Here is a 14,055-nt window from a genome sequence, read left to right as displayed (position 1 = left end):
GTTTTGTTTATTTCTTGACTTTCTTCTTAAAATCTTTAATAATGAATTTTAATACGTTTGATGTTTTCGTACAACTTAAAAATATAACAGAAATGAAAACCTACCATATTGTTGAGAATTGAGAAGTAACCGGCTGAAGATAAATAGAAAATTTATGATATCAAGGTCCATAATGTATTAATTAAGCAACACTTCCTCCCTGTTTATATTGGAACCATCCTCTCTTGTGAAATATCCCACGTTATCAAGTAAAATACTCCTGCTTTGAAATTATATTTATCTAACACTGTTTTAAGGACTGCATTGATATATAAATGGTTTAAGAAAAGCTTTTTTTTTCATACTCCCGGAGCTATGAAATATTTAAATCATGCTTCTTTGTTACTTTGTCAATTTCCGGTTTGTTGAACAAGTAACTTCAGATATAAAATTTTTGTAACAGGAAGGTAAATTTCAAACTACAGCCAAACGTACAACTTTATGAGGAATACTTTTTTAGGTGTTTTAATTTATTTCTGTTCATATGTTCAGACTATGAAATAATGAAATAAAATTTCAGGCTAAAGCATTATATGAGTAAAATATGATGCACAAGTCCTTGTTTATATGGAAATGGCTAAATGAATATAAAAGTTAAGAAAAATAATTTCAAAATAATTTCACAAGTCTTTTTCACAAAGAAAAATTTACACAAGTCAGTTACATTTTTAAAGTTTGACGTCAAATAATGCAAGATGTAAAATATGGGAAGTAACATGTATCTTAAATCGGGGAATATTTTTTTCTTCACATTTACAGCATGAAAAGGAATATATACTTTATAAACAGTAAGTATATTTAGGTAAAATCTTCGATTCTATGCAGCTTTATAATTATAATGTAAGTATCAAAATGAAATTTAGGGGGAAAACGAACAGTATTCAAGGTCAAAAATCCAGAAAATAATACAAAATATGAGCAGTGCAAACACGGAAATAGTTTTTATAAGAACCATTTTAAACATGTCACCTGATGGGTGATAAGAGTTGTCTGTATAAGTTCCATGTCTTTGCTATTAATTCATGTAGTTAACTCCTAACTTTGCTCTAAAAATAAAATTGATATGCTAAATTTATGTTTATGGTATGCCCTCTTTTAGAAACACATAATCAGGTATACAAAAGTAAAGTTTTATGTTGGAATATGTTAAATACATGTGCTAACAACTGTCTTAACTTGACTTGACTTCCCTATACAGTCCCTGAAACGTTCTACGTTCCCATTTTTCCGTTCGCTCACCGTTCGTTCAGCGTTCGTTCACCGTTAGTCTAATGTGCATTCATCGTTCGCTCTCCCTTCACAGTTTTGCGTTCACCGTTCACCGTGCGCTTGCGTTACCGTTCACAAAGCGTTCACCATTCGCTCTTCGTTCCAATTACTTTGCGTTCACCTTGCGTTCACCGTTCAGTTATCGTTCAGAATTCATTGTCATTCGGAACTCCGAGTTGCAAGTACTTATCTTTTTTATGGTAAGGATTTATACGTTTTTAAATAAATAACTAATTATAATTTCTTTTACACTGTTTTGTATTCCCCTTTGCAGTTTTATAAGAATAAACTGACCCAAATGAGGTTATTCTCGAATAATTTGGTAAATCAATAGTGTCATATTTTAAATGTTATTGACACAGTTAGAGAAGGACTCTTATTCTTGGCCAAATTATCGGGTATAACCTGGTTTGGGTCAGTTTACGCAAAGCGGATTAGAAAAAGCGTAAACTGATCCAAACAAGGTTCAACTTGAACAATTTGGCCAAGAATATTAATCATTCCTAATAATTTTTTTTTGAAATAATTAAACAACTGTGAATGTAAAATTGTGTTCCTTTTCGTGGGTTCGAAATTGCCGCTAAATAATACAACCATAGTTATTGAAGCTATAGGAAGCGAGGGGAGGAAATAAATGATAAATAGATCTAGCAGCAATGATGTTCTTTTACGTCAGGTATGATCAAGCGACTGTTAGAAGATAAAGGTACATTTATTACATCTGGAATTGTCCATGGAAATTACGGGATTGCATGGATACAGTTGATTCAGCTGGTTGTCAAAGGGGTGTCTCCCCGTACCAACCTAGATTATACAGAATAATTTGCGTTCCTTTTTGGAAATCAATCAATAAGAGGCTAGAATAGAAACAAAAGGAAATTCTTGGGTTATGTTTTTCAGAATACCTTTTTCACAAAGATTTTAAAGATGTATTGCGCTTAAAATTTAAATGACTGCGTTAAATTGTCTGAAATGAAATTAATGATTGAAATATAAATTAAAAGATGTGTACAGGTACATGCTAAAAACAGACATTTGATCGCTTTTAATTAGCATAATCAGGATGAACAATACTATTGATCTCATTCAAATGATTAGCATATGCTTACGGTAGAAATCCCCAAGCCAGGCAAATGACTTGGGCATCCTTTTCATCAAAGTTACTCGTACAAATCCTTCTTATTGGATTAGTAGCAAACACTGTACCGTTTCCATTAGAATCAGGAAAGAGACCAGAGTCAGATGATCTCATTGAGGATGCATTGAGACGAACTGAAAGTGACATATGTATGTTTCAATCTTTGAATATTAATGATTTTAAATTATTTATGAGGATTCCCCCCCCCCTAAAAATCCTTCAAAATAGGAACGGTCAAATTTCGATTTCTGTACAGTCAAACATTTAACCTTAAAGTTATCCTGGCAGATATATACCAGACTCTCTTGGAATTATTCACACTTTGATTGATACTTCCTTTGATATTAATGCAAAATTCGCAATGCAACGAACAATAAATGTTCATCTGACGTCGATCAATGTATTTTGTTTAATATATAAAATAGGATTATTAAAACGCCAGCTTACAACCCCCATGTAAGATTGATATTGATGCTATATTTTTCTTTTCCCCGAGACCTACAGTTAACCACGCCTCCCTCTGACCGGAAGCCGTCAGAGCGCAGTTCAGTAGGTATGAACTCCTGTCCCCGTCCACGGCTTTACTTTGTGAAAAGTATCCGTTATTGTATCTAGTACTAAAGCAATTTACCATAGGCTGGGTATAAAGCATGAAACGCATAACAAGAGATGAAAATATGATAATATAAAATGCGGAAGTTATTTTCCACTATATGGCTTTAATCTTTTTTTTTGTCTAATATGGAGTCCAAAATATTTTATCTGTTTTTATGACTTGTCAACTTGTTGATAATGCTGAACAATACGGTAAGTAATTATCTATATAATACTGTCAACATCTCAAGTAACCAAACTTCCGCATTTTATATTATCAAATTTTCATCTCTTGTCATGTGCTTCATGCTTTATACCCAGCCTATGGTAAATTGTTTTCTAGATTTAATGTTCTTCTTAGCAGGTGCAACCTATGATTAACATGAGTCAACATGAGATATTTAGTTATCCTAGACATCGGACGTCTTTCTCCTGAATTTCCAGGGGTCTGATTACATGGGCTTAACAACCTGCATCTTTTTATTTGTAGGTTTTCTGATATCAATCAATATTCTTTTCTGTATATATTTATTATTAAGTATACATTAAATGATCATGTTTTAGTCAAGCATATTTTGTAAATTATTCTTCTTCATCACAAACCATTTTGTTGTTTTTGATCTAAAGCTCAGTCTACTTAGTATACAATTTCTTAAAATTCCCTTTTTTATAAATCTTAACAAAATAATTTATGAACAGAGAATTGAACTTTAAAAAAGGAAACCAAAAGAGCTTATGTGTCAATTATCTATACAAAGACAATTAGTTCCTTACTTAGTGTTGTATAAAATTTATAAATTGAGCACGTTTTCGGAGGATAATAAATGAAAGAAACTGTGCTTGAATAAACGCATGTGTTGCTTGCATTAAAGTATTAGGAGAGTTAATCTAAAGAAAGGATGATTATCTACTCAACTATGTTAAGGGAGGTCCAAGTTCACATTCGTGGTGCACCGTAATGGAAGTTTAATTGGTACCAAAATAAAAAATTTAGCAAGCAACGAAAATTAAAAAAAAAAAACGAACCACTATATGCTGCGTTGATAGAAACGAAAATTCATTTATTTTCTCAAATATTTATAAAATCTTGTAAAATTGCAATACTTGATAACAATACTGTCGAGTAATATAAGAAAGTGTCACAAGACGAAAGACCACCTTTAAGCAATCGCTTAATGGTAGCTTAATGGTGACTTAATGGAGGCTTAAAGAAGTTAATTCATTAAGCCATTAAGCCACCATTAAGCTGCAACTTAGAGGTGCTTAATGACCAAACTTCATTAAGATACCATTAAGCCACCTTTAAGCTGAGCTTAACGGTAACTTAATGGTCAAATCTCATTAAACTTTTACGCATCTTATATCGAATCTTTGAACTAACCTTTTAAAAGTTATTTCGATATCAATTTCGCAAAAAATATTTCAACTCATCTTTTTTTTCTCGACTGTCATTTCTATATAATTTAATTTTGTTTTTATTCATAATTTGAACTCATAAAAAGCAGAACAAGTTTACACCCACAGTTGTTTAATTATTTTAAAATTCCGTTTCGCGGATTATAAAGTGTAAACTGACTCAAACCAGTTTATAATCGAATAATTTGGCCAAGAATTAGAGTCATTCCTAAAGTAACATTTTTGTCAACATGCATAAACTCGGGCACTAAGAACAAATTAGCTAATAGCCACAGGGGCTTGCTCGCAGTGTCTAATAATTATTTATTTTACAAAATCATTTACAGTAAATTGAATAATGAAAAGGATAGGTTTTATCATTACCGTATATGATTTTTTTAAAAAGTAAAAAATAATTACATGCGTTGTTTTTAGTATAAGCGTATATGATTTTTGTTTTAAAAAATAAATAATTATAATGTTACACACCGGGAGCAAGCCCCTGTAAAATATCTTAATTTTTTACTACTGAAAACCAATTTGTTCCTAAAATTATCTTTATATCCATGAACAAAATATATTTCAATTTTTTAAAAAAGATGGCATTTTTATTTCATGTGTTAAAAGCAACATTCTGCTACAGAATTCACAGGAATATAAAGTCATGTTCTCATGACAAAAAATATCTTTTTTTCTTTTTTTTTCTTGGGGGGTAGCGGTATAAAAATGTTTAGTTTTCAAAGATTGACTTTAGCATCATGAATGATTTGAATTAATTCGTTATTTTTTATATAATGCAGCGGTAAGTATCTGTCAAAATCTAGTCGGTCTTCACTGATTGTTATTTCAAAATCAATTTTCAAAGAACAGCTGATCAGATTAAACATGACATCCGACCAGATTTATACACATTGGGAAACGCGGTAAGATTAACAGATTAACAGTGTACAGTATACCGATTGGTTAGACAAAAGATCTTAATTATGTATGTCCACCGTCCCCGGTTAACTAACATGAAACTATACATACACAACGTACACTGACAGATTTTGATGATGGATTACTTTTAGAAAATTTAAATTTAACACAAGCATATAACAAATTAAAAATTATAATTAATTGTAAAGGGACAACTTTTTGATACCCATTATGATACAAAAAGAATTTAACGATGCCCGATCTAGTTGAAAATTACGAAAACGGAATGATAAAAAATTTTAATTTTTGGAAATATTTTTGTATGTATTATGTTAAGAAAAATTAGAATGAAATTTTGTTACCTTGCCTTTATTGTAGTCAAATGGGGGCACTGTCAAGATATGGACCATTTTCCGTGTTTTTATACACAATTACATAGTAAAATTCTCCAATAAACATGAAAATAAAAAAAATTACATGATGAAATGTTTTGTTTTTTACATATATCATGCAATTTTCATTCTTCTTATAAAAAATGAAAAGAAAATTGGAGGTAGCATTTATTGCAGTGAAAAGGGGGCATATCAAAATACAAAACTAGTTTTAATTGTAACGGGGACCGTTACAGATGTTCCCCAAACGCTCCCCAACTCCCTTTTTGTGCCATTTTTCCTGTAAGACTTTTTAAAATATGCTCAGTATTAAAGGATTTCATCATAGAACTATTAAAAATACAATGATATCAACTATATCTCATTTAACGTATTGCATGCGCACGCACATGCATGCACATACAAGATGATCATGACATGTTGTCTAAACCATTAACATCTTTATATCGTGAGAATTGATAAAAATATAAATGTTACTGTTTTTTCAAATATAATGGTTATTTTACGTATTGCGTGTGCGCATTTGCATGCATGCATGTCCTTGAATTCAAATTTGATGGTATAATAATGTAGAAATCCATTATACCTATTCATATTCTGAATTTCATCCCGTTTCGTTGAGAACTAAAAGAGTTATGGACATATAAAGTTTCAGCCAATCAGATTTCAGCACACCTGCATGCGCATGCTTTCATGATAATTCTCATATGTCATACTGTAGATCGTCATAGTGTATGAATATGTTCAAAATTTCAAAGGATTTTGTCAAAAAACAAGAAAGATATTGAGACTTTAGTTTCAGCCAATCAGAGAGAAGCGCACGTGCATGCGCGTGAGATCTTGCTATTTTGACTATGTCATCCTGTCTACGCTACTAATATATCCCTACATTATAAATTTGAAAAGATTTCATCAAAAAATAGAAAAGTTACGGCTGTATCCATTATATTGGTCATTTCACGTCTTGCACGTGCGCGCTCTTGCAAGCACGTGCGCACAAAATGACCTTCGTTCCGCAAATCTACATAACATGCCTACTTACCCTAAAAAGGTTTCCCCTTAATCGGATGTGTACTTTACAAGATCATTCGCGGACAAAATTTTCCCAAGAAGAAAAATAATAATAACTAGTGCTAATTGTAACGGGAACCGTTACAGATGTTCCCCAAACGCTTCCCAACTCCCTTCTCGTGCCATATTCCCTGTAAGTTTCATTAAAGAAGGCAAAATCTATGCATTTAAGACGTAAACAACGTTTTTCCAAAAGTATACCAAGTATTTCAAATTTAAGCAATGCAGGCGTGCGCATGTGATTGCATGAGCGTAATGACGATATCATCTTGTCTACACTATTTTACTCATTTGCACGTGCACGCACGTGTATGATGACCATACCTTCTTGTAGGAGTCCATTATGTCTGTCTATGTTCTTAATCCCATCCTGTTTGGTTGAAAAACAAGGGAGTTATAGCCATTTAAAGTTTAAGCCAATCAGATTGCAGCGCACGTGCATGCGCGTATTTTAATGACAATTATTATATATAATATTGTAGGACATCTTAAAGTATGCTTATGATTTAAATTTCAAAGCATTTTGTAAAAAAACAGAAAAGATATTGAGATTTTTGTGTCAGCCAATCAGAGCAAAGCGCACATGCACGCACATGCATGCATGTGAATGGTGACCAAACAATCCTGTAGGAGTCCTTTATGTTTATCTATGTTGTAAATCCCATGCTGTTTGGTTGAAAACCAAGGGAGTTATACTCATTTAAAGTTTCAGCCAATCAGATTGCAGCGCACGCACATGCGCGTGATTTCCTGAAAAATTTTATATATCATACTGTAGTACATCCTAATCCATGTCTATTTTAGAAATTTCAAAGCATTTCATCATAAAACAAAAAAGATATTGAGATTTCTGTTTCAGCCAATCAGAGCAAAGCGCATGTGCATGCGCGTGAGTTCATGCAAATTTGACCATGTCATCTTATCTACACAACTTATATATCTTTATATTATGAGTTTCAAAACATTTTATCAAAAAATATAAAAGTTACAACCATATTAAATATATCAGTCATTTTACTCATTGCACGCGCCCGCACGTGCATGCGAATGCGCGCAAAATGACCTTCGTTCGGCACATCTACACAACATGCCTACTAACCCTAAAATGGTTTTAACTTAGTTTGGTGAACAGTTTCTGAGAACACTTCCGGACAAAAAAAGTACCGGAGAAGAAATAAGAAGAAAAAAGAATAATAATAATAATAATAATAATAAGAAACAGAGTAAAAACAATATGTTCCCCAACTTCGTTTGGGGAACATAACTAGAAAAGAAACTCGTTGCGAGCAACGAGAGGTCTTCCGTCCGATTCTGAAAAAAACCCCGCAAAATCGAGCTGAAAAAGTGATAAAACTTTTTATGGAAACAAAGGGGATTGAACCCGGGTCGCCAGCATGGAAATACAAGGCGCTTACTGTTACGCTATTAGGACCACATATCTCTCAATCTACTTGTATATACTTCTGAAACAGTACATCTGACTTAGAATAATCAAAGGCGGTCACTATTCATGATTTTGCGTCAAACGCCACGAGTAAATCTTCCCGCCTTTTCTTTGGAAATGTCCCATTAAATAGGTGTGATAGCTTCAATGGAAATAAAAAAGAACGTTCTCATAGCTAAAATTTCAAGGTAAAGAAATAATTGTTTTAACACATTTACAAATTCTATGACGTAAATAGATAAAAAAAAAATCACTAAATCAGTGAAACTGCAATAACTTTTTACTTTTTAAAATTTCCTGTTTATTCCCATACTGAACTATCCCGATTAGTTAAACTTTCATGAAAAGGTTGAAGTGTTTCGCAGAAAAACATGTGTCGCCCTAAGACGGTCAAGGAATCAGATACCATTTATATTCAATAACTTAAATCATATCTTTGACACAAGAATATTAAAATAAACTCAATTCTTCTAAAAAATGGTTTTCTTATGTTTGTCTTTCCTATTACAAATGTAGTTTAATATGACTCTAGGGTGCATGAGCAAAACAGTGGATACGTTTGATACTTACTACATACATCGATATTGTTTCTTAAAACTATTATTTAAGATCTGTTTTTCCGCAAAACTAATGATAATAGGTAGGTATTTCATTTGCACATTTAGTCTTTTCTTTTTCTACTTTGAGAACCAGCCAAAACCAATTATAGAAGACGTTTGAGACGACCATGGATTTAAACTTAGTTTGACACAGAATTGCAACGTTACTACTTCGTGACAATCCCCGTATTCGTTTACATTTCATTTATCCCTAATTACTTTCGTTCAAGCAAACGCTTGGCTGCCTCTGAAAACCCCTATTGCGAAATGTCGGAGTTGACATAGACAGCCGCCATATTGGACCCGCTTCAGATTTTCAAATGTTAATATCTAGAGTTTGGATTTATCAATGTTCAAACAAATTATATAGTAAGCATTATAAGAACGGTTTCTACAAACATTCCAAAAATAAATGAAAAATATTGAAAAACAAAAAAGTTAGAAAATACGTACTTTTTAAATTCGCTTCCGCTAGCGACCGGAAGTACTGACGACACACAAAAAGGTGATTTCACATATCTTAAAGTCATTATCTATCATCTCTAACAAGTCTCCAGTTAATATCTGAGACCATTTTCGCAAAAAAGGGGCGACAAAAATCCATTTTAAAATCAGGAAACTGTCAATAACTTGGAACCGAAGGTGTGTATTCCAAATTTTCCTTCTGATGAACAAAGTTCATATAATGACGCATGATTCCTGAAAGTTTCATTGAAAACCACCGAATAGTTTTCGAGAAATCGCCTGCACAAAATTTTGGGGAAAAAAATAAGAATAATAATAATAAGAAACAGTAGAATCACTAGAAGGTCTTCCGCTGAAGACGGAAGACCTTAACTAGAAACTCTTGTTGCTACAGCAACAAATAAGGTCTTCCGTTCTTCTCTATTTATCTGTAAAAAGGCTATTTTTCTATTTGATGAAAAAAATAATTCCTCCATCTGGGCTCGATCCCAAAACCATTTGTATGAAAGTCGGACACGCTAACCACTGAGCCACCAACTTCCACAACATTTCAGGTTTTTGTAAGTTTAGTATTTTAAGGTTGAAGGAAATAGTTTCAAAGTGAAAGAAATAGTTTCGTAGTAAAGTCCCGGTCAAATTTCTTTCAAAACTGAGATATTGGCTGTTTGATTTGATATTGTATGTAGGAAAATGATTAGAATAATTATGGGACACATTTGTAGTGAAGCAATGACACTTAGCATATACAGAGTTGTAAAGCGAAACTAATACACGTGGTCAGTTGCAGAGTAAATTCAAAATCCCGGAAAAAGAGTGAGTGAGTCATGGGCATTTTTTCAACACCATATCGTATCAAGCGGGGTAACTGCAATTGCGTGGAAATTTAATTGATATGAAAAATCATCATTTCCGAGTTTCAGCCGATTCATATTTAAATCTAAATAAAATCAAAATAAATTCCATACACATAAGAAAGCAAGAATACTTGGTATAAAAATGTCGTAATGGAGCAGGAGAATCGAATGATATTAACAATAATTGCAGAAATATCCAATACGAGTTTTAATTAATTTTTATGCTAAGCAATAACTTAATTTCAGACAGAAAAAAAAATGCAGATTTTGCCGATATTCACTAGAATTTCAAAATACTTCAGAGACTCACCTTAAAACTCTCAGGACACTTTCTTTCAGGTCTCTTCTTTCTTTTATTACGAATCTTATGCCGATATTTCGTTTCGTTTGACTTTTAGACATTTTCTCTAAGTTGGTATTGATTGTTTTGTTTTGTTTTTAGAGAAAAGAGGGGATATTTTATAAGCATTTGTTAGTGTAAGAGTTGCAAATACCTCCACGACCGTAAGCTTGATTGTTACCTTTGGGTCAATGGGGCCAAAGAACAAGGTCATTTATCAAGGTCAAAGGTCAAGGTCATCAAAGAGAGAGAGGTAAACTTGAGATAAACACTTGAAGCTGAATCTAGAAAAAGGTAATGGATATTTCTTTATTACTTTTTGAGTAAGGGTCAAAGGTCTCATTTTGAGGTCTCTCTAGACATGTTCAGTCTGAATAATATGTCCCAAAATCATTTCAAATACTCTTTTTATAAAAGATATTTATCGGATAGTAAGAAACTCAATTTATGCAGTTTTTCTCTCATAACCGGAAATCGTCGTTTTTGTTTCCAATGGAACTGACAAATTTCGAAAATACTAGTAAGTAGCTATAAGGTAATACTAAATAAGATTCCATAAAGAAAAGTTTAAATTTTTGATTTATTTGATCACTTCCTCTGACAACCGGAAGTGACGGTGGATGATCTTAAACTCTAAGGATTTGTCTACTCATCAAGGTCAAAGGATTTGTCTACTCATCAAGGTCAAAGTTTGGTTCTTAATCTCTTACCGTTAACGAGATCTAGCAATGATGACTTCTGATTTTGAGAACAGGAAGTCACGCGACCGGAAGTGAATTTTACTGAGATATTAGACATTACTGTAGACATTTGCAGTCTGAATAACATATCCAAAAATCATTACAAATACTTTAACTATAAAAAGTATGTATGGCAAAGAAAAATACTCAAATTACCGGGTATGTAGTTTTTCTCTTTTAACCGGAAGTTGTCGATTTTGTTTCCGGTGATACTATCATATTTCAAAACTACAAATAAGATGCTATAATGTGATGCAACAAGTTTCTATAAAACAAAAGTTGAATTTTTTTATTTCTTTGATCACTTCCTGTGACAACCGGAAGTGACGGCGGACAATGTTATCCCAACTGGTTTTGCCTACTCATCAAGATCTACCACTTGAAACAGTTTGGTGTCTTAATCTCTTATCGTTTACGAGATCTAGCTATGTTAACTTCTCAATTTGAGGACAATAATCACGCGACCGGAAGTGAAATTAACAAAGATATTTGACCTTCCCGTAGACATTTGCAGTGTGAATTACATATCCAAAAATCGTTACAAACTTGTCATGTATAAGAAATATTTAGGGTAAAGAAAAATACTAAAATTATGCAGTTTTTCTCTTAAAACCGGAAGTTGACGTTTTTGTTTCCAGTTGGACTGATATATTTTAAAAATACAAATAAGATATTATAACGGCATGCCAAAAAAGTTTCATAAAAGAAAATTTGAAAATTTATATTGTTTGGAACACTTCCTGTGACGACCGGAAGTGACGGCGGACAATCTTATCCAAACTGAAGTTGCCTACTCATCAAGATCTAACAATTGTATAAGTTTGGTGTCTTAATCTTTTTCCGTTTACGAGATCTAGCTATGATAAGTTCTCATTTTGAGGACAGGAAATCACGCGACCGGAAGTGAATTTTACAAAGATATTTGACGTTACTGTAGATATTTGCAGTCTGAATAACATATCCAAAAATCATTAAAAATACTTTATTTATAAAAAATATTGTTGGGAAAGAAAAATACTCAAATTTTGTAGTTTTTCTCTCATAACCGGAAGTTGTCGTTATTGTTTCCGGTGGGACTGACATATTTCGAAACTACAAATGAAATACTATTTTGTGCTGCAAAAAAAGTTTCAAAAAAGAAAAGTTGAAATTTTCGATTTCTTTGATCACTTCCTGTGACGACCGAAAGTAACGGCGAACTGTGTTAACCCAATTGGTGTTGCCTACTTATCAAGATCTATTACTCATATAAGTTTGGTGTCTTCATCTCTTACCGTTTCTGAGATATGACTGGGACAAAAAATTTTTGAAAAAAGCGAAAATCGAACATAACTGACGACCGGAAGTGAATTTTGAAAAAATGAAAAAATAGCCTGAGCGACTTTTCATTTTCTATCATCCCTGAAAATTTCAGGAAAATCCGTCCAGCCATCTCTGAGAAATCCGATTTACAAGAAAAGGGGAAAAAAAAAATAATAAAAAGAAACAGTAGAATCACTATAAGGTCTTCCGTCTGAAACGGAAGACCTTAACTAGATGCGTTCTTGTTGCTAGAGCAACAAGCGGTCTTCCAACCGACTTTTCGTAAAAGTTCTATGCTGCGTAATCCCAAGAAATAGATTTCAGAACGTATTTTTTTAGGTTACGTTTATTCACAGCAGTCTCTCAACATACATCATTATAATTACAGGTATTCTTCAAAATATCTCAAAAAATAGCTTTAAAAAATCGGAAAAATATTCCATACGTGATATAAAAGAAATAAAAGTCATTTGCAACTGAAAAAAGACAGAAACAAAGAAAAAATTTGAAACGCCTCCAGCGGGATTCGAACCCCCGACAGTGAGACAAAGTTTGGTTCGATCATATCTTTTCAATATATGCACGCATCAAGATACTGAACACATGTTTGGAATTCTCATAAGACACACTATAAACCATATAAATCCTAAAGAAAAATATTGAAAAACAAAAAAGTTGAAAATTGGGACGTTTTGAATTCACTTCCGTTTGCGACCGGAAGTGAAGACGAAAAATAAAGGTCGTTGCCCAGAACGCAGTTTGATGTTCTATCACCTCACTGAGTTTTACTTTCATATCTTTAGCCGTTCTCGAGAAAACTGCTCGACAAAATGCCTTTTAAAAAATACAAAAATCCCCAAAAATCGCGAAAGAAAGTGAATTTAAAAAAAAAGAAAAACGCGTCTGGAGATATTCACATGATGCATTATCCCTGTGAAAATCTTTGAAATCCGTCCACGCACAGCTGAGATATCGGCTGTACTATGAAGAAAGAATAATAATAATAATAATAGAAAACAGAAGGAAAACAATAAGGTCTTCCGAAGGAAGTCGGAAGACCTTAATAAGAAACAGAGTAAAAACAATATGTTCCCCAACTTCGTTTGGGGAACATAATTAATATTTATTTTATCCAACTAGATATGAAATAAGTCGCCGTGGGTTTAAATAACATCAACAAACGATTGCAATACTGTTTTAGTTTCTAAAAAAATAAATAACTCTCACATTTTGAAATAATTTTCTCTCCATGCTTTATTTTTTTTCTTAACACGCGACGTTGTTATACGTGGAAAAAAAGGGGGGGGCGACAAAAAGGCGACAAATAACGAATTTTACTAATATCATGTATTATATAGAAAAAAAATATTTCGGGGGTTGCATTTAAATGTTTCATAGACTGATTTTTCTTAACTCAAGCTGATCCATGCATATTTAAGTCCTCAATAAAAAAGGGTGTGTATAAACACTTCAACATGTTCAAGGAGAAAGACTA

At 32.7% G+C, this 14,055-nt stretch overlaps 1 protein-coding gene across 1 annotated transcript in view; it reads right to left on the bottom strand.

The window, feature by feature from the left end:
- The window catches only part of LOC134260437 (multiple epidermal growth factor-like domains protein 11), a gene marked incomplete at its 3' end in the record, with an annotated part of 88,004 nt that extends 87,670 nt beyond the window's left edge, over positions 1-334 (bottom strand). The window contains exon 1 of the mRNA XM_062742993.1: positions 105-334. Within this exon, the coding sequence (XP_062598977.1) occupies positions 105-171 (67 nt within the window). The remainder of the gene's footprint in view (positions 1-104) is intronic.
- Positions 335-14,055: the final 13,721 nt, after the last annotated feature.

The sequence above is a fragment of the Saccostrea cucullata genome, unplaced genomic scaffold, assembly GCF_032062105.1.
Source record: "Saccostrea cucullata isolate Sc308-1 unplaced genomic scaffold, CSIRO_AGI_Scuc_v1 ctg3018, whole genome shotgun sequence".
NCBI classification, from domain to species: Eukaryota; Metazoa; Mollusca; class Bivalvia; order Ostreida; family Ostreidae; genus Saccostrea; species Saccostrea cuccullata.
Note: the sequence above shows the minus strand (reverse complement) of the source record. Positions and strands in the feature narration are given on the sequence as shown.